Genomic DNA, 23,754 nt, shown 5'->3' with positions numbered 1-23,754 from the left:
AAGATTGGCCCAGCACCAACTAGAAAGTGGAGTAATGCGTGGTCCATGTGACACAATTTTTGCCGCCAGCACAATAATGGCATTGGCAATTACTGGGTTGTTTTCACTTCTTTGTTTCCTTCTAGGAAGAAGCAGAACTAGTCTAGTGAGCTGGTTCTTGTTGTTCATCCTAAAGTAAATTAACAGGTGGTGTCTGTGGCCAAATCTTAATTCTGCTTCTTCTTATTTGGAAATGGTTGGATTAGTAAAAAGTAATACTGAAACTGATCCCGGGAGCTTGAAAATACTTTGTTAGCAGTAGGTGGCAGGTGATCTGCTCTAGACGTTCTCTGTCCTTCATTTGAAATTTTCTGGCCACCTTGAAGTGTGGCATGTGTTGGAATGATGGAGGAAATACTTAGCTGCAGGTTTGAGACATCCTGAAGTGACCTGATCTAGGAAAGGAAGACACAGATTCTCCCCTTAGTATTCTATTAGATTAAGTGTTTTATTAGAACAAGAGCACTAAAGTTACTCGTGTGGTTTTGTCTTTCACATGCCTATGTCTCAGTGTATATTATCTGTCAGATACTTTGCCTCCTGGTCTCATTTTTTTTTTTTTTTTTTTTTGGTCTTCTCTCTTATAATCCATTCAAAGAGCTTGAACTTTGTCATCTGGTTTGTAGCCTATCGATGTTTAGAGTGTTCAAAAATATTTCTAGGTGCATTGCTGAGTTTCCTGGAATAAGACTTGTTGCACAAATACCATATTTAAAAAAAGAAAAGAAATCTTCACTCTCTAATGTTGAATCAGCAATATTTTTGAACTGTATTTGATATAATAATCCATAAACGTTTGAGATTCAATTTTAAACTTCCCCTTTTTTCTTGTAGTGTGTAACTTTGACTCGCCTCTGCCTGCTCATGGGCCTCTCCCTCCCACGCCATTGGTGTTTTTAAAGCATGTTCTTCAAAAGAATCTGAAAAGAATTTGAAACACAGTTGTGGCAGTGATGTACTTCCTGACATGAATAAGGTTGCTTGCATGCAAGCTCTGACACTAGGGTTCCCAAGATCAAATTCACACAAGTAAAATTTCCCACTGTTCAGGTGCATGAAAAAGAGACTGGGGTGGTCCCTTCGCATATGCTAAGTGAAAGAGGACAAACAAAGGTTTGTGTTGCCTGTATAGATGCACCTGGGTAATACCCATTTTGGCTGGTATTACCCCCCAGGGTGTTAATCCCTGTCTTGTAGACTCAGTGAAGACTAAAGCAGTCAGTGACTTTACTCCGTGTCTGAGCGAGATCTGGGTATGGATGAGAACTAGCTGACAGAGTCTTAACCTATGCAAGACTGAAGTGATGATGGATGACTGGGGAAAGCAACTGGAGGGTAGGGTAAGAATAGTATCAGCCACTCATTACTTGATCAGGTTTGACTCCCCGTGGCTACTAGAAGACGAAGTAGCAGCAATAACCAGTCAGCTTTTTATCGTTTACATACAGGCAGAAGGTTGTGACCTTTCCTTTCACATGTGTACCTTGTGACTGTCACTCATGTCTCTGTCACCATGAGATTAGATAATTTAGTGTGCTCTGTGTGAGGCTATGCCTTAAAATAATTCCAAAACTGAAGCTGGCACAGAATGTGGTGGTCTGCTTGATAAGTTGCTTTCCCCAGTTATTCATCATTACTTCAGTCTGCTTGGTAAGTGGAGTATCTCACTGTGAGCATATGCAACCAGCTCCATCATCTGCTCTGGCTCCTTGTGGTTTTCTGGGTGAAGTTGAAGGTGTTGGTTGGCCCTATAAAGATTTCAACGGCTTTGCTGCCTACCTGAGACTGCCGCTCTCCCTGTTCCATGCCATACTACCACAGTGATCAGGAGAAGCACTTGAGCTGAAGTCCTGTTGGTATGTATGAGAAGGGGCTACTGACTAGATGTACTCTGAGAGCCCCACAACTTTGGAATATGCCCTTTCCCCTGAATAACAGTCTGAATCTGGGGACCTTCAGGGAATGCAAAGCTCATTCTTTTTCCAGGTACCTGGAGATGTGGGTTGTGGGAATTGTAAGGGTGGGGTAATACTGGAGAGGGGCTAAAGGGTCTGAGTTTCCTGGTTTTTTGTTGGTAGACGTTATGTTGCATTGTCTTGCTATGTTCAACCAGGTATGTGGGTATTCATTTTGTTGCATTCTTCAGTAATGTCCAGAGTGCCTGGAGAGCATACCAAGCCGTGTCCTTTCTAGCGTTCTATATCTGTCTGAAGTGTGTGTGTCACGTTTCTGGGGTGAGCAGCACTATTGACCCCTAACTCGACCTCTCCATGGGCACCCCCTTCCAAGTTATAGGCCCAGATCACAGCGCCTCTGGTTACCACCTGTGTGTCTTAGTCAGGTCCGGCTGGGTTTTGGCCACTGGTATAGACCTCCCTCCAAGAGCTGTGGACAGGTGTGAGAATGCAGACAGGGCAGCTTGTTCAAATCAGTGTATTTATTTATCCATAGGAATGTACCGGTCAGAGGGAAAGGGTCAAAACAACATAAGGCCTCTGTGGATGTTATCTTACCTAAACCTTAGTCTTTCCTTGCCAGGTGCGCTCCCCCTCTTTCCCTCCCCCCCCCAGCATTGGGGCTGGGTGAGACAGGCTGGACCCCTGTAGCTTATGCCTTTATCTCAGTCTGTCCCGCAGTCAGTCTGTCCCCCTCTGAGTTCACAGGCAGTCTTGTTCAAAGCTTCTTTGTCTGTCCTGGGAACCCTGGACCTAGTCAGTGTGGTTTATGTATCTCACCAGGGGTCAGAGGTAGGCTTCCAGCAGCAGATTCACTGTACTGCTCATTATCGACAAACTAGGCAAATACAATTTAGATGGGGCTACTATAAGGTGGGTGCATAACTGGCTGGATAACCGTACTCAGAGAGTTGTTATTAATGGTTCCCAATCCTGCTGGAAAGGCATAACGAGTGGGGTTCCGCAGGGGTCTGTTTTGGGACCGGCTCTGTTCAATATCTTCATTAACGACTTAGATATTGGTATAGAACGTACGATTATTAAGTTTGCGGATGATACCAAACTGGGAGGGATTGCAACTGCTTTGGAGGACAGGGTCATAATTCAAAATGATCTGGACAAATTGGAGAAATGGTCTGAGTTAAACAGGATGAAGTTTAACAAAGACAAATGCAAAGTGCTCCACTTAGGAAGAAAAAATCAGTTTCACACATACAGAATGGGAAGAGACTGTCTAGGAAGGAGTACGGCAGAAAGGGATCTAGGGGTTATAGTGGACCACAAGCTAAATATGAGTCAACAGTGTGATGCTGTTGCAAAAAAAGCAAACGTGATTCTGGGATGTATTAACAGGTGTGTTGTGAGCAAGACACGAGAAGTCATTCTTCCGCTCTACTCTGCTCTGGTTAGGCCTCAGCTGGAGTATTGTGTCCAGTTCTGGGCACCGCATTTCAAGAAAGATGTGGAGAAATTGGAAAGGGTCCAGAGAAGAGCAACAAGAATGATTAAAGGTCTTGAGAACATGACCTATGAAGCAAGGCTGAAAGAATTGGGTTTGTTTAGTTTGGAAAAGAGAAGACTGAGAGGGGACATGATAGCAGTTTTCAGGTATCTAAAAGGGTGTCATAAGGAGGAGGGAGAAAACTTGTTCACCTTAGCCTCTGAGGATAGAACAAGAAGCAATGGGCTTAAACTGCAGCAAGGGAGGTCTAGGTTGGACATTAGGAAAAAGTTCCTAACTGTCAGGGTGGTTAAACACTGGAATAAATTGCCTAGGGAGGTTGTGGAATCTCCATCTCTGGAGATATTTAAGAGTAGGTTAGATAATTGTCTATCAGGGATGGTCTAGACAGTATTTGGTCCTGCCATGCGGGCAGGGGACTGGACTCGATGACCTCTCGAGGTCCCTTCCAGTCCTAGAATCTATGAATCTATAAGCCCGAGCAATTGAGTTAGTCATTGTCTGCCTTCCTGGAGATGTGTAAAAGCCACTTAGGATGGAGTTAACTCTGCCCCCATGCAGCAGGCCAGATGGTAGTTTGTACCCCTATACAATTACTATTTATAAGAAATACAGATCTCCCCCACGTTCTTCATGAAACAATACAGAGAAAATAGCTGCTAGGACTAGCAGGGCTCCAATCAAACAATGAGCCTCCTGGGCAGAAAGAGGCTGGTGGAGGTGGGAGCAGCTTTGAAAGGGCTAAAAGCTCAAGGAGAAACATCATAAGATGCGCATAGTGGATATTTACCAGACTTCATCAAAAGATTGTGTTTGTAGAACTTCTTCCCTGCGTGGAGGCCTTCCAGTGGGGGGCTTGATCCCAGAAACATTCAGTTGTGGATGCCTGGGGTGGGTGGGTGGGTGAGATCAGAAATGGATGAGGGTTAGCCTTCATGCTTGTCTGTCTGTCTTGTCACTTTTAAATGGCATGGTTACCTTGAAGCCAGTCTTTGGAGACCGTGTCACAGGTCTGTTACGTGGAGAGCAAGAGTACTTGCCATTTTGTTAGCGTAGACACCATGAACCGAAATGTGTTAGAAAAGTTAGACTGCTCTACAGCACACAACCGCCTCCTCTACCCTTTCGTTTGGTAACTGACCGTTAGTCTGAGGACCTGGGTCGTCTCTAGTGCCTCAGCACATCCTCTTTGAAACCAGTTGTTTTTTAAATTTAAAGTGTGCCTGCTTAGTCTTTCCCACCCCTCTGCATTACTCCTCCTTATACTGCTGCTGTTTAGCAGTGTAATTACTAAAAATCTGCACTGTGGTCTATGAGATTATGAATGGGAGGGGGGAGCACAATGTTTAGGAGGTGTAAGTGTTTTTGAACAGGTGGATTAAAGTTCCATCAATGGCTCTATATACCGCTGTTAGGCTCTGTTGATGTCTTCCAGCTCTGCTGTTCTGGCTGTGGCAAGCTTACATAATTACACAGAACTGGCTTTCTTTGGAGAGTAGGAGAAGCTCCACTCTTCATTGAGCTAATTGTATTGAACAGTCCGGTAGGATAGTAGACAGCTTCATATTCTTTTAATGATTTAGCTGGTGGACTGTGCGAATTTTTATGCTCCTGTCAGCACCTTTGTTCTCCAACTCCCTGATCATCTCATGATGTTTAAGTTTATCAAGTATGGCAATGAATACTGAATCTTAAGAGTTTATTTAAAGCCACACAGTATTTGTGTTCAACCTGCTTAAATCTGTCGTGGCAAGCTGTGCAAGATTATGTAGTGGCTGGGGAGTTAGTCTGACCTGCCCGTAGTCTCTTGTAATGTGAGGCTATGCTTGCACTGGCTGGCTTGCTCTCTCTAGTGACGGCTGCCATCTGGTGTGGCTTCTTTATTTAGCTTTGCTCCAAATAATGTTGTTTGGAAACCTGGTATAGCATCTTGAGTTAGGAAATATTACCAAACAATCTTGGTTTGTGCCAGATACTTCTGGAGTCCTGGATTCAATGAACTGAGTAGTTGATGCTGAAAAACTAACAACCAAACCCTCACAACTTGCTCAGTACACTTTTTGAGTGGAGTTGTATGTACTATTCAGTGACCACAATTCCTGCACACTTTTCCCTCCTGAACGAAATAATGTGCAGTATGTATATAGTACATATTGATGTAGGTAGCTGTTTCCTGTGTTGTGGGGTTTTACTTCACTCTTGGCTTTAATTCCTCCTGCACTTTGGCCCTTGAACCTCTGCTGTTCTTGCAAGATCAGGGTCAGATGCAGAGCATCCTCAACTCTCCTTGACATCCACTTACAGTAGCTCCCACTGAAGGGCTTGGTCACCTCCTCCCCTGCCCCTTTGTATCTTCCTGGCCATTGAGCCTTATTCCTGTTGGCCCATCAGTGTCTTGGGTCAGTGGTGTTTCATAAGCCAAGAGGCTGTGGGTGTTTGGCTCTGACAGAATATCTCACCACCATACTTGGCCTACACACTATTGCCAGTTTCTGTGAATAGCTTTGTGCCATCCAGAGACGTATGAATGTTGAGACTAAATGAAGTATAAGCAATGATTTTGCACTTCTCTAGGATTCTCTCAGATGAGGGAAGCTACAGAGCATTTTTCATAGATTCCACGCTCTTTATAAGTAACAGATGGGGCTGGAAAGTGAAAACTGTATATCTCCTAGAATATTCTAACTAAAACTGTAGGGAGAACTTGATATAGGTGAAGTGCTACGGCCCAAAATGGAATTTGAACAAATGCTCTTGTTTTGTGAAATTGCTGTGGGATTTCTAATGACAAGGAGTCAGGATTTGACTTCATCTTTTGGAAGACTGGGCACTTCTCCCAGCAGTCTTTTAACACCAGGTTGAATATTTCCTCATCTATGGCATAGTTAGCATCACTTCTACAGCATCCTGAGAATGACTTGGTCGCCTTTCATCCAACTACTGTAGTGACAAAACCTTGTTTAGCTTGATAGCACCCTGAGCTTACCTTGCTGACCAAAAGGTCAAGGTGATAGACGCTTAAGTGACCCTTATTTTCACAATTTTGAATTCTCTTAGGTCTAGCCCATTACACTTCCTCAGTGGATCAGGCACGTCAGGCACATTCAAACAATCTTGAATGAAAATGGAATGGGCAAGGAGTTTATTTTGTTTGACCAGGAACAGTACAACATTTGTTTCTGCTGAAGAACTCTAGGTCACTGCCTTGTTGCTATTTCCAGCTCGAAGGTGCCTTTCTGACCAGAGTGACTGGCCTGGCCTAACAGTGTGAATCCTTTCATTTGGTAAGTTAAGGTTGCTATGGTGTAAAGCTGAGACGTTCAATAAAGTCCATGCCAGAAAAGGCCGAGCTACTGTGATACCTCTGGAGCTCAAATAGTACAGTATCTCATTGCCCAAATTAAGAGACTTGACTCTGCATTTGCCCTCATCTGTATTTCCTGAGTTAGGATCTCAGTTTTCACAAACTGTGGCAGCAGTACAGGGTGAGCTGCCTGCCAGCCATTGCCTTAAAGGGGAAATGTGCCTATTCACACAATGAGGGGCTGAATTCCTTCCCAGTGCTTATCTGGAAGGGGGGGTGGGGAATGCAAAGGAGTTGAACTGGATGAAGTTGCTGGTTCCCTTTTCTGTTTTCCATACAGCTTTGTATTGTATTAATTATCAAAAAAGTAATTAAGGATGAAAACGGGAATACTTCCTGGTGGGAATGCCTTGTCCAAGAGTAGCCTTCTATAGCCGTGATAGCGTTGTGGTGAGCATTTCTGGGACTGAATCCTGGACGTCTGGATCTAAAACACAAACCTCTACTGCTTGAGCTGAAGAAGTGGGTCTATGAAGTTGGAGACATTAGCAATCTAATGAACCCCTTTATGTGGACCAGCCACTAGAGGGGGACTAAAACCCACACTGAGTTTATGCTTGCTTGCCACATAGCATATCCTTAACTGGCTTATATTGGGTGCAATAGCTATCCATATAGTAACATTTAATAACGCCTTTCTCTGAGGAATTATGATGACAAGTCACTTAGCTCTGCTTTTCTTATCCCTCCCCCAACATACACTTCCCTCTTCGGTGTACCTCCACTTTTAGCCTGTTCCAAAACGCCATGTGAATTTGCCCTTGACTATTTTAATGCAATTCTGGGTGCAGTTTGGTTTTCTTCTTTCTGCAGTATTCCGAATGAGCTATTTTAACTTACCATGGAGCTTGTGTTTGGCCTCACTCACCACCAGTTAGAGTACCCTGGTTTGTTTGGTTTTTTGGTGTGACTTTGTACCATATGGTTACCGGTAGGATTTGGAGATGGTATCTGTGCATGGCTAGTTTATGAATATCAACTTGCTCAGAAGCATTTAAAATATTTTTATTGGAGTTACCCTACCACAATGCACTTAACTAACATGCACATTGCTTACAGAAACACTTTTCAGTATGTTACTTTTAACCCATGCGAAAGGTGTCTGGCATTTTTAAAATGCCACAGTTGCCATTACATGGGCACCAACACAGTATTTCATTCCTACATGTGATGGCTCCTACTGAGTCTGAAATCCAAGTGTGGATGAGCCCAAAAAGGGAAGCGACACCAAAGCCTGGGTGAAAATCAGGACCTAAGTGCTCTCATTGAGTGCTGGTGAGGCAGAATATAAGTAAAGACCTTTATGTAACTTTTAGTTTAAATCCCTGTTAAGATTCCAGGTGTAAATTCTTGATAGAAACTCACAAGTTACTCATACATTTGCATGTGTATTTATCATGGCCAGAATTTTTTTTTTAAACACCACTTATTGGGAGTGGCTTATAGTACAGCTTATATTCTGTGCTGCAATTTTACCTTTGCAAATAGGTCTTTCTCTCTCACACTCACACACACACACACACACACACACACACACACACACACACACACACACACACACACAGATTAGATTGTGACTGTGCTAAAGCTTCTAGTAAGAAACTTTCGTTCTTGTGCAAGTTCAAAGCCACCTAAACTCTTGTTCTGTGTTCCATAGAGTCAGTCAGAAATTCTCTAATTCCCCCCGCCAGCTCTATCATTCTAATGTGTTTTTTTGTTCTCCAATTTGTCAAGAAACTTGTGTGTGCCAGGAATATTCAGCATTGATTTTTTTTCCCTGCGAAGACTGCAGGATTTCAGAGTAACCTTTATTTTTAGGCTCTTGCTTAGTCATATATGGGCAGTTGATTGACCTGCCTTCCCACCTCCAAAGGGTGTGTGAAATGGCTGCCACTCTTAATCTCCACCATAGACTTGCATCTGAATGCAAACCAGCTTGCCTTCTCTTTGTAGGAAAGTTGCCCTTAATTAGTTTTTCAATGAGTCATGGTCTGATTTACTCTCCCCCTCAAGGAGAGCTGCATTAGTGAGGCTGTGGGTGGAGTTGCTGAGAAGATATAATCAACATCAGCCAAGTACTGATTAGCGGAGCCATTCATAGACCTATGAAGAGAGAGTTGGTTTTTGATGGGCAAGGCTTTCTTTTTGGCAGGCAGGCACCTGCTAACAGATTGTGCTATGCTCCCTGGCTGCAGAATTTTCAATTTCAGTAAACACTTGGCTTCAGCAAGTTCCTCCTCCTGCCGGGAGATTCTGCTTGTCTACGCTACCAAGATTTCATTGTAAGAAAGGGGCAGCAGGAAGAGTGTTGTGCAAAGCAGTTGACACGGAGAACAACCTGCTACAATAAATGGTAAATCTTCTGGGTCACGGAGTTACAGTTAGCTTGGAAAAATGGCATTCCTTCACTATGGCGTCACTGCACATTGTCCTCTAGAGAGGAAGCAAACAATGCGCTGTAGAACAAGCTGTTGGCAGCTCACGTTTTAATGCATGAGTTTTTCCAGGTCTCATGTGCTGGTTCACTTTTTCCTTCTAGGTTTCAATTTTGAAGGTGGCTGTTGTTACTGTCCAAATGTTAACGCAGTGCTAATAGTGTCTGCTGCAAGGACAAGGAGCGAAAGAACAACCTAGTACAGATTGGAGATACTCCATAGTAGCGTTGTTTTGGCTGATTTGCTGTCTTATCTGTATGTGGTGTTAACAGAGGACAATTTCCACAGAGTTCTAAGGCAGCCTGGCAGTATGTGTTTGTACTTTTTGAAATCCAGTATGTCACTCAGCTTGGAAAGCTGGCATCATTTTCTGGCAGTCTTGACGATTTTACTGCTTCAACATTTTAATTTCAGCCTTGAAAACCCATACCTCTGTGCAGTGCCATTAGACAGAAAGCATAACGGAGCGGGTGTGTTGTTTGCAAAGGTCTTTGAAGATGTAAAGCATGCTAAGTGTTGTTGCAGCCACAGGTAGAATCAATCCTTGTAAGTACACAAGCACGTAGATGGTTGGTGGTGGTGATGTATCCTAGCACTGCCCAGAGACCCTGATCAGGTTCATAGCGCCGTTGTTTTGAGTCTTGTTCCTACACCTAATGTAGGAAGAGACCTTGCCCTGACTAGGCTGTGTTCTAACAGTATCGTTTGTTTGTCTGTTTTGTTTCCCCAGTTTCTAGGTGACAGAGAGACAGTGAAACGCTGTGGGGGGCAAGAAAAGCGGTTGCGGGAGCCTGCATGTAAACAAAGATGGATTGGCTGTGACAGTGTGCCTTAGGTGGGGAGATCGGTATTATGAAGACTTCCTACAGAGCTAGCCTCCACAGGGAACCACTGAATTCCACATCTTCTACATTCCATCAAGTCAAACGGTACAAACAGACCCCAGTTGGGCCATGAATGGTTAACACATGTAGGCCTACTCCTTAATTCCCTGCTTTGTGTGCCCATCAAACTCTTAGATAAAACCCTTGCTTTGGAGAACCTTTGCCTTTAAGTGAAATATTAACAGTAGTTCTAATGACTATGGGGCACAATTGTTCCTTAATATTTTTTAAATTAGATAACGGCAGCTACATCATTACTGCTGCTCGTGTCCTCGGAGAAGCCTTTGGATTTTTTATTTATTTTTTGTAGCAACAGCTGCAACTTTATGGGGATATGGCTTTGAAATACAAATATAATTGGAGAGTGGATTGCTGTAGTAGGATTTGAAATATGCAGTGAGCTTAAAAAAAGCTAGCAGAAATACCAGTAATCAGTAGGGTGGTCCGTCTGCCTAGAGAGTAAATAATTAGATTAGTACAAACTTACATTTTGCTTCAAGCGGACACCTGTTTCTCTGATTAAATTGTTGTGCCCTTTTTCAAACATTCCTGCTTATAAGGCAATTGAGAGCATCTGTGTTGCTATTGCTAGACTGAGAACAACTCATATTGATGCATTAAAGAAAATGCAAATGACAAAATACAGTGCTGAATTCAAGCGTAATCATATCAAATGTGTTTCTCCTTTTTAAAGATGTTGAAATCTTCCGGACTCTGGGGGGAAATAGTCAACTTTCAGCTTCTCATACCTGTGTGCATGTGAAACAAACAAATTCCGTGTAATATCTTCCTTGACTGGGTGGAGGGGACAGATGCTTCATCAGCCTGTTATTGACCTACAGCCAAATCTTGCAGTCTAACTAGGGCAAAACTCCCACCGACTCCCTGGAGGGGCTGTTGTCTCTGTGGTGATCGGTAAGAATGCATTGTATCCAGCCCTGCTTGCTCCCACCCCATGTCACTCTCCATACACCGGGGGAAGGATAGTGGGTGGTATAGAGCCAGATATGCTGACTTTATGCCACCCAGAGATTGCCCTATGCCACAGGGTTCTTTGAAGTGCCCTGTAGAGCACTGTTAGCAGTGCAAAGGGGACAGAAGCAGGGCTGAGAATCTGGGCCAAATGATTTTGGGGGCTTCTGAAGCTTACAAGTGGTTGACCAGAACCAAAATGTATTTTAATAGTAACTAGCTCTTACTCTGCATTCTTCATCTGTAACTTTCCAAGGCCTTTACAAAGGAGCACCGGATCATTATCCCCATTTTGCAGATGGAGAAACTGAGGCACAGGAAGGGGAAGTTACTTGCCCAAGGTCTTGTTTAGCAGTTGGTCCAGGCAATTCATTTAGACTCTGTCCTTTTGTAATCTACAACACTATGGCCATGGAACTTGCTGCAGACTAGAGCTGGTCAACAAAAAAATTCTTTTCCTGTGGAAAATGTCAGCGTTTGGGCAGAAATGTGAATATTGAAATGTTTTGGCATTCGGCCAAGATTTTTTTGATTTGGAAGTGCTGCTGTGGTGCCTCGTGGTCTTGTTCTTCTCTATAGGCCAGATGGAATTTCCCATCATGTGCTGTGGCCTCCTCTCTTGAATCAGGAGAGTCCCTGGCCATGGTGCATTCTGCGGGATGTAGTCTGACTGGGGAGCCTGGCCCATAGAGCAGAAAAATAGTTTAGATTGAGAACTTCTAACCAGCTGTACTACAGACTTCTGCTCCCGTATCTAAGCTTTCATGGAAAGTAAACCATTTCTTTGGTTTCTGAGCCTTCATCATTGTGAAGATGACGTTCCAAATATAAAATGATGCAGTAACACCTACCTGAGTCTGCAGGCAGCTTGAAACAGTAGCTCTTAGATCTTCTCTTCACTGGGAATAAAGGTGTGTTCTTAACTTGTGTTAACTAACACATGGTAAATAACTTGGTCAAATCCTAGTGAAGACAAGGCAGGTTATAGTTTTAATATGAGCCAACACCTTTTTTCCTAGCGAAGATGCACCCTGAGAGATGTGTGAACTGCTCCATTATCTCAGTGGCTTAAAGGTAGAATAATGATACTTTAAATAACATAGCTAATTATTTTACTGCTGATCCTTTTCAGAAGAAACATCCAGGTAATGTTCTTGCCCACAGTCCCAAACAGCCTTCCTGGGGCCCAGAAGCCCTAACTGTCCATTAACCAGGTGCCAAAGTTTCCAGCTCCCACTTGATAACTTCTACAATGTCATTGTCTATACAAAAACATCTGAGACACCACGGTAGAGGCAAACAAATTGAATCTAATATCAGAATAAATATCACAAGGGGTAAGACCCTGATCTTGTGAATCACTCTTGTATTTAACTCATTTTAAAAATGCTCAGTTTAAAAAAACTTACCTGCAGCTCCCACAGTAACTAGCCTGTAGCACTGGAGTGCTGCAGAAATTGGGGAGTGAAAGGGTGTCTAGGCTATGGTTCGTATTGTGCGCGAGTTCTGATCAGAAGACTCTTGTGTCTTTTATGAATGAGAACATGTGCTGTTACTCTGGGGGTGGGGAAAATGCTTGCTGGTTCATCTAAAACTAGCTCTTTTTTTCTAATCTTCACATTGCAGTGGATAAGAACTTTTTTCTAATAAACTTTTTGCTGTAAAGTCTGTGAAATTCTTTTAAAATGCAGCTTGCTGTCTCCCCAATGGCTGAAAATGTTGAGAAACGGATGCCACCCCCAATCTGTTGCTCAGATGGAATTAGCAGTGCTTCCTTATCACTGTCTGAAGCTATTAGGATTTTCAGTAATTCTAGATAGACACCGTGTAATTGAACTCTGAATTCAAATGAGGCAATTGTTCTGGCAATAAAACTTAAAACTAAACTATGACTTTCTGATGTATGATATAATTTCTTCAGCCTTCAGTAGTATTCTCCACCTCGCCCACCAGTAACCTAAATACTGGAGGAAATGTGAGAACTTAAATGAAGAATCCATAATAGATGATCTGTGATTCTTCTCTTTCTCTTGCCATAAACCAGAAGTAGCCTTGAGCAGCTGAACCAGTTCTGCTGACTAAGCATGTTGGAGTAATTAGTTCAGTCCTATTTTATTAATTGAATACCTTGCCTTACTTTCAGCGGCAGTCTCCTTAACGAAGGATGTTTTACTGATTGCCCTGCTTAGTGCATGTCAGAAAATACGTGAAAAGGGAGAAATGAGGCTCTGTTCGATCTTACACATTTCCTGGCACTAGAAATTCCATCTGGGAATTTTATTTTGTACTTCCAAATTACTGGACTCCAAAAGGCAAAAATGTCTATGTAACTGCAGCTCTCTGTCTCTGTCTCTCTGCAAGATACCTGCAGTTCTAAGTGGCCAGAAGTTGTTTTATTTCTAGTGCGGAAGGTGGCACTTCAGCAGCATAGTGCAGTTCCAGTATGAAGAGGAAAGAGTGCCATCTACTGTATCACAAGCACCACTTTCTGCATGCAGCAGCCTGGATTTTTCTGGGAGGTTTCTCTTCCAGGAAGTTTAGTGACCTCTCACCCTGATTACTTTCTGAGTGCAGCCTGAGAGGACACAGCTGATCAGAAAGTTGGGCGAAGGAAGCAGATCTTAGTGTTGTGTAGTTCAGAAACCAACTTGGAAGGCAAACAAAGGACATGGGCACAACTGTTGGAATACTGGGGAAGAGGTGATCTAGATCCAATAAAGGAGTCAAAATGAACACCTTGAATTGCGCCCAGAGGAGACTTAGACATTCTGTACAAGCTGAAGCTTCCAAATGGCCTCAGGGTATAACGCCCAGTGGCGCCTATTGCACTAATCTAGTCGGAGACACGCACATAGGTGACTGTGGCACTGTCTGCATGGGACAAGAGGTTGCGATCTTCTCACCACACACAGGCTGGGAGCAGAGGGAGGATGGGAAGGTGTTATTGGCTACTTCTGCTACTTGACTCACTGAAAGCAGCAGAGGATCCAATGGGACCTCTCGGTTGTGCACCTTCTGGGAGGGTGGACTAGCCGACAATCTAGACCTCCTGTCCATCAGTTCCTAGTGTACACAGCATAGATTTCAGGTTTGGTGGGTAGGGCATACTCTTCTTTCCCTTCTGCCACTAAAGCCAAGGTGGTGAGTGAAACTGGAAAGGGAAAACAAAGGCAGAGCCCCCCTCTCAACAATGTGAAAGGAGTTCCCTCACTTTGGACAATCTGTTGCAGTGACTCAGTCTAGAACTGTTGTCCCCAAGCACCAACGCATTTTACCCTGGCAATTGGAGTTGAGGAATCTTAGCTTCTAGCAAACACTCTTTGCTGAATGTCCTACTTTTCTCCTCAGAGGCTGGGTTCCTACCATAGGCTGAGTTGAAAAAAACAACTTGGGATGGCCCAAGTGTAACTGAGGGCATCATACAGAGCCTCTGTTGTGATGTGTGAGAAGGAAAGAGCCCAACTAGCTGTTGGGTCTCAGGTTGGATTCAATAGCCTGACAATTAGAAACACCTCTTGTCTATTGACTGGGCACATTTGATCTCTAAGTCATTCCACGACAGCCACCATGGAGCTCCATGATGCCTTTAAGAGACTTTTCCAAGTAGAAGGGCAAAGGTAGAGATGCTGGTTTTGGAGTAGCTGTCAGCTCTTGCTAGTCAGTGGTTTTGGTCACTTGTTGCAAGCTGTCCCAATGAATTTGATGGCATTTAATTCCCATTTAAATGAACAGGAAGAGAGATTATTCCAGTTTCAACACAGGCTTTACAATGTAAAAATTTAAATCTGTTCCCATGGAAACATACCCTACAGCTGTTCCGGTAATATGCTTGTGTGACAGTCCAGTGAGACCAGAGACTGAAGACTGCTGGTAATTAGTCCTGCATCTCCCCCATGGCAGTGTGGATGCTCCCCTAGGCCTTTAACCGAGCCGAATTACAAATGTATAAATGCCCACGGTGAAAAGAGAGGCTGAGCGTAATCCTAGTGGGATAGAAATACCACTTTTGTTCCAGTCTACGTCTAATTTATGGCTGTTAGATTCTCAATAGAAAAACTTCAGCTTCAGATTGGCTCAGTTCATCATAATGCAAAATATAGAAACAAAGAAGGTGACTCTTAATTTGATATCTAGTCCCCCCCCCCTCCCCGGGGGGTAAATTTTTCAGGTTTACCCTGCACAGAATGTAAATATCTCCATAGGCAAGTGCAGTTAATTGGTTGTTAACAACATACTAAGGGATATTGTTGACTATAGGAGGTATCAGCAGATCAGAAATCAGGTGTGATCTTTGTATAACGGTATAATTACAATTGCTCATTTCTCTATTCAGCTTTCATCATTCTTTATAAAAACCCTTTTCAGTAGATAATCCGTGCTGGATATCAAGGTGGGGGGGGGGGGGGAGAGAAGGGGCTTATGGCTTGGTTAAAACATGAATGAATCAAGAATCTAGACTAAATCACTAGTTATAATAACTGAAAGCTGTAAGAACAACTGGGTGGAACCTAAAATGCTTTGGGGAGAATGTTTCTATCTCACATCTGTTTCCATGACATTTTAGAGAAATTATAATGGAAGCTTTTGGTGGTCTTTGGGGCTTATCAAAGCATTACCAGGGTGCTAAGGGAAGTTCTCCAAGGGAGCACTGCCGTGACATCACAGGCTGGGGACAGGACAATTGTTGCTGCCCCTGCAGCCATTCTGGTGCCTCTCCTGGCTCTGGCCCCCTCCTGTGGCTCCTGTCCCCCGTGGTGGGCCTTATTCTTATGACACTCACATGCAGGGGGAAGTGAGCCCTGGACAGCTTTTACAATAATTCCTTTACTTTTATTTTCTAGGGCTTCTGGCATGCACTTAAAGCCATACCTCAAATTACAGAAGAAAGAGCGATCTCTAGATATAAGCCAAGATTCCCTGAGAGGCCTGCATATGAGCCATCAAAGGTCAGCGCAGGAGGAAAAGTATACAAACAACTGCACCAAACTGAGCATTTTACCTACGTCCCCGGTCGTGACTCCCTCTCGAAAGCCTTTGGGAATTATTTATCCTAATACTATGTGCAATATGAGTGGGAAAGCTCCAGCAGAAGGCCCAAGTGTTGAGAAGAAGAAGAATGCCCCGTCTGCGACAATCCACCAGGGGGATGAGGGGGAAGGACCGTTAGATATCTGGGCTGTCGTGAAACCTGGGAATACCAAGGAAAAGATTGCCTTCTTTGCAGCCCAGCAGTGCAACAACAATAGGATGGGCTCAATGAAACTTAAAAGCACCTGGGATATAGATGGAAGATCAGCTAAACGAAGGAAGAAATCCATGGATCTTATAAAAGCAAAGATTCAATTAGAAAGGATGAGAGAGGCAAACAGGAGGTGCGCACAGCCTGAGCCTTTTGCATGTGGCATTGAGCACTGTTCTGTACATTATGTTAATGACAATGGTGAAGGGATATTTCCAGGTCGATCCTTATCTGTAATCGAGATGGTAGCTTTTCTAGAACACAGAGCAAGTGCTTTGCTGGCCGACTGCACCAAAAACTGCATGAACGCTTCTACTACAAGGCTGAGTGGGCAATCCAAAGGTGCACTTCCTGCTTCAGACCCTTTCTCTGCCCCGGGGTCCTGCGAGGTACATTCTGAAAAAGGGACCTGTGGGAGTGGTGAGCAGCAGAATGAGCCTGTGCGTGTGCTGGACATGGTTGCAAAGCTTGAATCGGAGTGCTTGAGGCGCCAGAGCGAGCGTGAAGCAGGGGGCCTATCCAGGAACAACAGCTTCCGGAGAAACATAGGGCGGATGTTACTGGCGAATGGCACGCAGTCTGAGTGTGACGCTGGGAAGGTATCTTCCAAAGTCCTTGGCCAGGAGGTAAGTTTAAAAGTTCCTGTTGCAGTGGATGATGTTGGACAGAGAACAAAGCGTGGCCCTTCGGCTGCTGATGAATCATGGGAAGGAGCTGCTTCTGGTCAGCAGTCCTTGGCGGCAGTAGCAGCTGTGGATATCCACATGGTGAACGTCAGTGTCAAGCTTGGTCAAGAAATCTCAGAGAGACCCAGCACCAGAGGTGATTCTGAAATGATTGTGGAACCTCTGGGGTCCATCCCTTCTACATGTCCCGTAGCTGTTGGGCTGTCGTCAGATGCCATGCAGAGCGGGAGTACGACTGTTGATTGTTCAGCTAGAGAACCTGTATCTATTCCTAATCTGAATTCGCATCCAATGAGGAGAGAGTCTTTATGCATCAGTATATCTGTCACCAAGACAGAGAAGGGGTACAGGAAAGAGCAGCCTTCTAATTTTAGCTTTGGTGAAGATCCACTTCCAGGGAGGCTGTTCTTTCTGCCTCCTGGTCACCACACCAAGCAAGAACACACAGGGTTAGGGGAAAGTACTAAAGAAAAGCCAGGAGAAGTGGGCCAAACTGAGGATGCTGCTGACAATAACAAAGTGGGTGAGATAAATAGTGTGTCCATGGAGCCATTTGCCCTTTCACTATCTCCCATGGAAAGTGCTTCGCAGGTACTTGACACTTCTTGTTTGAAACGGCAGGTGTCTCATGACTTTTTGGAGACTAGGTTTAAAATTCAGCAGCTTTTGGAGCCTCAGCAGTATATGGCCTTCCTGCCCCACCACATCATGGTTAAGATCTTCAGATTGCTCCCCACTAAGAGTCTAGTTGCTCTTAAATGTACTTGTTGTTACTTCAAATTTATCATTGAATACTACAACATAAGGCCAGCTGATTCCCGCTGGGTCCGTGATCCACGTTACAAAGAAGATCCTTGCAAGCATTGCAAGAAGAAGTATGTGAAAGGGGATGTCTCACTGTGCCGGTGGCATCCCAAACCCTACTGTCAAGCTTTACCATATGGCCCAGGGTATTGGATGTGCTGTCACAAGTCTCAGAAAGGCATCCCTGGGTGTAAATTAGGTCTTCATGACAATCATTGGGTTCCTGCCTGCCACAGCTTTAACCGCACTCTTCACAAGAAAACCAGAGGAGGAGGAGCAGATGCGGAAGAGGAATATTAGTGCACATACAAGTTCTCTTGGGAGGAGGAAATTTTCATGCTCTGTGCTGTTTACAGTGTATATAATTGTGTTTTCACAGGGCTATGAAACTGCACATACTTAAACACAAGAGCCTTTACCTTTTAGATTACAGATCGCTTTTAGCCCATCATTGTAAATAACACTATTAAAAACAAATTGTACATATAGAGTCTACAGCTGGCTGAACAACTTAATCACTACAATGCAGCTATGAGAGTGTTGCGGCTATAGTCGTGTGTGTTTTTAAGTGTCTTGTTTCAAAATCTGTATATCCTGTATAATATATGAAAGTTTCTGAGAAGAAACTCTAAATAGGTAAAGGTTAATTTGTTTAAAGGATCTTCAAATGATTTAACTGGACAACCTTAACGTTAGACTAGAACAGATATTTGTTATAGTAGTGTAGCAGTGAACAAAAGAGAGGAATATTATTGTATAGGCAGAGTATAAAAAGGTTCTTGTCTCCCTTGCCCATGTTGTCTGGTTATTATTTTTTTTTTTTTTTTAATAAAATGTGCATTCTAGATCTGCCTTACCCGACTTTCTCTTCTTGTACAATCTGCCCTGAAATAAAGTGATGTAAAACTTCAGGCACTAGTTCGTACTGTGGTGTAGTTCAGAGGGAGAGAAAAAGTGTGTTCTTATTTCAAATTAGTGCTGTATTTGAAAATCCGTTTTAATGAATGAATTCCTCACCCCACCCTTAGTTTGTGCTCTTTCACTGCTCCCTCCACTGGAGTGAACGTTGAATTCCAAAAGATACTTTTAGGCCATGCCAACTGCAAAACTTAATTGGTAGAATTATGCTAAAAATGGTACTGGCTGGCTAATTCTATAACATCAGCTTCAGGTCCCCCTCAAGCATGGCTTGGTTCCTGCCAGAAGCCAGGCTAAACCATCTGTTGTGCTCAAGATGCTGGGTTGATCACACTTTCTACAGTGGGTGTTTAAATGCTGTTTGACTGTGTCCAATGGCGTGGGAGCTGAATTAACTGCCCCAGCAGGGCTTGGGAGTCTGAAGTGCAGCTTGCTGTAAGTACATAGCATGTGCCCCACTCTTATTTGAACAGCAATTCCATGCACCAATGCATCCTCCTGAGGCCTGACTGCTCACAGTTGTACTTCATAAAGTCTGTGACCTGTTACATTTTTAATGTGTGTAATTAATTGCCTTTTAATGGGGATTTTGCACACTTACCCAGAGGATGTCCTAGCCCCTGTGTGGATTACAGTGAAGGCCTGATATCTAACGATAAGGCTGAGAGAATAGTTTCCATAAGAATCCTGTTTTCGCATCACACAGTCTTTCAAAACAAATCCCCTTGTGACACTTTCCCTGTCAGTGCCGTGGAGGCAGAACCGAAGAACTGCAGCTGCCCGCCCAAGCTTCCCTCCTGCCAATGGGAATGTGAGCGAACATGTGACACGAGCACTTTTCCAGAGCGTGTTTTGCCAAGCAGAGTGCAGGCAGAGCCATGGAGCAGTCACTTCATTTTGAATGCAAGCCTCAGTCACAGCAAATTAAAACATTCCAAAGGACCGAAAAAAGGAGGGTCTGTAACCCGACTAGGTTAAGACAAGTAACTCCTCAGGCAAGGGGGAGGGGAGGGGAACAGTTAGCTGCTGCCACAAAACACAGCATCGGTCTGGGTGCTTCTTTCATACGCCCAAACAAGGCTGAGGACGTGACTGGCCAGGATCACCGAATCACCGGTTCCAATTCAACTGGATCAAAATACATCTTGTGGGAGAGGAGCCCCAATGCACCTTTAACAGACCTGGTGGTGTGGTGATATTCTACCCAGGCTCTGGCAGCAAAAGTAACAAGCAGTCCAGTCTGGAGCCAATGACGGCCCTGCCTCCTGCATGGCAGCCTAGAACGGTGCTGCAGCCATGTTTTTTGTTTGATGGTATTAGCTGCATCTCAACCACTGCCTTCATTTCCAACCGGAGCCTAAGGACTAGCAGCTGAAGGTGAGAGGAGAAATCGGGCTCCCATGGTGGCCAGTCTAAAAGCATCTCTGTGCTATTGACGTGTGTTCCTGCTAGGAAAGGTGGCTGGCTTGTGCCTTGGTAAGGGTATGTCTGCACTGTAATTAGATGCCTGGACCAGCTGACTTGGGCTCAGGCTGCAGTCTGGGCTCTGGGACCCTCCCACTTCACAGGGTCCTAGAGCCTGGGCCCCAGCCTCTACACTGCCCTTAAACAGCCCCTTAGTGTGAGCCTGAGTCAGCTGGCATGGGCCAGCCGCAGGTGGCTAATTGGAGTGCAGACCTATCCTAAATCACTTTCCTGTTACTTACATGGATGGAAAGGGAGGGTGCTGGCCCCCTACTGAAGGGGTTGAGCATTTTTCTCTCTCCAAAACGGTCTGGAGCAGCCCTTATGCGGCCTAGTTTCTGTCCAGCACAGCTCTTGTCCTCTGACCATGCAGGACAAGTGTTTTTAAGAAGTAAAATGTTACATTTAACTAATCCATTACCACAAACAAACCATTCCTCAGGCCAGCTGTCGGTGCTGTGGAAATCAGTGGGTCTCAACTCTTTTGGGCAATTTAACCTTGCTGCTGCTCTGCTGGGGAGACTTCCCATGAGCTGGGCACAGCAAAGGCTGTGACAACTCGGAGGGGAGAACTGAACTTCGAAGGAAATCTGAAAGAAGAGACGGGGTCCCTGACACTTGCACTCAAGTGAACAGCAGCAACTGAATCCCGTGGGGAGGAAGTGGAAGAGTGGTGGTGTCCCTTGTTAATTTGTGCTGTGACTTCACCTGCAGGCAGGGGCCTGGCTTCTCCAGTCATGGGGGCACCAGCCCAACTAAAGACTAGAGAGACAAAGGGGGTGAGGTGAGATCTTTTATTGGACTAACTTCTGGTGGTGAGCAGGACAAGCTTTCCCAGAGCTCTTCTTCAGGCCTGGAAAAGGAAATCCCAGCAGCTCAGCTAAATGGAACAGATTGTTTAGCATAAGTAGTTAGCACATACAGTAAAGGACCATTCAAAGTCCGTATGCTAAACAATCTGTTCTGTCTTAGCCGTGATGCTAGGAGTTCCTTTCCCAGACCCGAAGAAGAGCTGTGTGTGGCTCCAAAGTGTCTCTCACCAGCAGAAGTTGGTCCAATGAAAGGTATCACTTCACTCACCTCGTCTCTCTAATGTCCTGGGCCAAACACAGCTCTAATGCCATTGCAAACTCAAAATTAGGTAGGTGCAAGTGCTGCTCTCCTTTCTAGTCCCACTGGAAAGAGCCGTAAAACAACCCTAGAAAGGATTGGGTGGGATTTGGCTTTGAGCTGTAGTTAAAGTAAGGAAGAGGGAGACTTCTCCCCTTCCCCCCACAGAAATGAGCAAAGATAAGATAAAATGCTGTAGCTTCACAACAGCCAGGCTGAGCTCAGTCAGGCAGAAATAGCAGCAGCAGTCAGAGGAAAATATTTTGTAACGAGATATGAGTTAGTGTGATCAGGTGTGGAGCAGTGTGGGGGGATCCTGGTCACCTTGTTAGGACAAAGCAGTCATAAGAATGAGACAGCCTGAAGCTTCCAAGTAAAACTTTCCTTTAGTCCTCGAGGAGGGGAAAAAAAATGTACATACCAAGGGGGAAAGAACTCAACTGCTGCAGGATGCCTGAGCTAGCAGGAGGGACAAGGGCCATCTGCCATCCCACCAGCCTAACCAGTGCTTTAATGAGCTGGGTGCAGCAAGCACAACTTGCATATTCTTTTCCCATAAACTGTCTTGGTGATTATATTGATATTGCACAGACATAGGCCTGGTCTACACTAACCCCCCAAGTCGAAGTAAGGTATGCAACTTCAGCTACGTGAATAACTTAGCTGAAGTCGACATACCTTATTTCGAACTTACCGCGGTCCACACGGGGCAGGCAGGCTCCCCCGTCAACTCCACGGTACTCCTCTCGTTGAGATGGAGTACCGCAGTCGACGGCGAGCACTTCCTGGTTCGATTTATCGCGTCCAGACCAGACGCAATAAATCAAACCCGGAAGTTCGATCCCCAGCCGCCGAACTAGCGGCTAAGTATAGACCAGCCTATAGACTCCTTTATCAAACAACCTCAGCCTCCCCAAGGACGTCAATTCTCAGTCTGAGCAAAGGGGGGCAGAACTGAGCCCCAGCAATTTGCTAAATAAATGGTAAATTCTAATTCAGGGTCTGAGATGTCTCTCTCCCCCCCCCCTTTATGCAGAGGCCTGGCTTAGGGCTGGTCTACACTCCAGGCCTGTAATGGTAGAAGTATGTTGCTCAGAGATGTGAAAAATTCACACCCCTGAGCTATGTAGTTCTACCGACCTCACCCCATATGTAGACAGCTGTCAACAGGAGAGCCTCTCCTCTCTACATAAAGTACCACCTCCTGGGGAGCTGGATTAACTACACTGCTGGGAGCACTTCTCCTGGCAGCGTTTTCACTGAAGTGTTACAGCAGCCGGCTGCAGCGCTGTACAGGAAGACAAGCCCTGAGAAAATTCAGGTCCTGTTACACGTGAGGGATTGAGTCTGTGCACTGGAGTCAAAGCCTCCATTGCAGATGTGTTCAAAACCAGGACTGGGATCAGCCCTGTCTGTGAAGAAGCCGCTGGAAATACATTACAATTACAAAACTGCAGTTGTTTCCATGATTTTTAATAAGATCTTAATTTTCTTAACCTTAAGCTGCTGGCTCCTGCCCCAAACCCTCAACATCTCCTATGCTAGCCCTCCTCCCCCTTCCACTCACGTATTCCACTGCAATGCTCTCCTCTCTGAGGGGCCAGACACGTAAACCCTCTGCTCCACATGAAATGTCGCTGCTAAATGCCATCTCTCCTTTGCATCCTTCTAGTGCCCCCCGCTCTCCCACCATCTGCTGGTGCATCAAGTTTAACCTCCCGTTCCCCTCCTTCACGGCTCATTCTAGAATCTGCCCTTCCCTGACTATCCTTCCTTACCCCCCCTGCTCTTGTCTGCCTCTCACCCAACCACTTCCATACATTCAGTCACATGGCCACCTATGAATGGCACCATCCCATTGTGAGCTCACCTGTAAGGCCCCTGCCCTCTCCACTTCTAAGTCCCTCTTGCAAACCCACTCTTGTAGTGAATCAATCTGTAGCCAGTTGCCTTTTGAGTTCCTTGAGTTACCTGCCTGTCCTGCTCACTGGAGCAGGGACTATCCCTCTTTGGATGGCTGGAACGCACCCAGGGCATCACAGGTGCGATTACAAACAAAATGCTGGAACAGTAAGAGTGCAACCCTTACTGATTAGCAACAATGCACCCATTCACGGAACCAGGCACCTCGAAGCTGGGACTGGCCGTCAGGCATTTCTGATTCAGTTCTGTCTCAGACACCCCTCCCTAAGGTTTTTATGGTGAGTTACTGACCTGTGACGGCACTGCCTTGCGGCAACATGCAGCCAGGAACTTTGAGTAAGAACAAAGCTGGCACCAATCAGCTTCTTGGGGTTGGAGAAGTTGGAAGCTGATGGATGTTGGTCTTTCTTGTCAGTCACAGATAAAGAAAACCTGAACTGGGCCTAGCTAATCTTTAGACTCACCTTTGACTCCAGAAATTTTCATATTGTGATAGTCC

General features: G+C 44.8%; 1 protein-coding gene across 4 annotated transcripts in view; it reads left to right on the top strand.

Moving 5' to 3' along the window:
- FBXO34 (F-box protein 34) overlaps window positions 1-18,685 on the top strand; it is a 65,837-nt gene extending 47,152 nt beyond the window's left edge. For 2 of the 4 annotated variants that reach the window (XM_026654300.1, XM_029912111.1), the window contains 2 exons: window positions 9,986-10,184; window positions 15,953-18,685. In XM_026654300.1, coding sequence (XP_026510085.1) covers window positions 10,108-10,184; window positions 15,953-18,140 — 2,265 coding nt within the window. In that variant the 5' untranslated portion in view covers window positions 9,986-10,107 and the 3' untranslated portion in view covers window positions 18,141-18,685. Of the gene's footprint in view, window positions 1-9,985; window positions 10,185-10,833; window positions 11,055-15,952 lie in introns of those variants that run through there. The other 2 variants (XM_026654304.1, XM_026654303.1) reach the window with 2 other exon arrangements.
- Window positions 18,686-23,754: the final 5,069 nt, after the last annotated feature.

The sequence above is a fragment of the Terrapene carolina genome, unplaced genomic scaffold (genome assembly GCF_002925995.2).
Source record: "Terrapene carolina triunguis isolate 2854851 unplaced genomic scaffold, T_m_triunguis-2.0 Scaffold189, whole genome shotgun sequence".
Lineage (NCBI taxonomy): Eukaryota > Metazoa > Chordata > Testudines > Emydidae > Terrapene > Terrapene triunguis.
The sequence above is the reverse complement of the archived record's forward strand: the minus strand, read 5'-3'. Positions and strand labels throughout refer to the sequence as shown.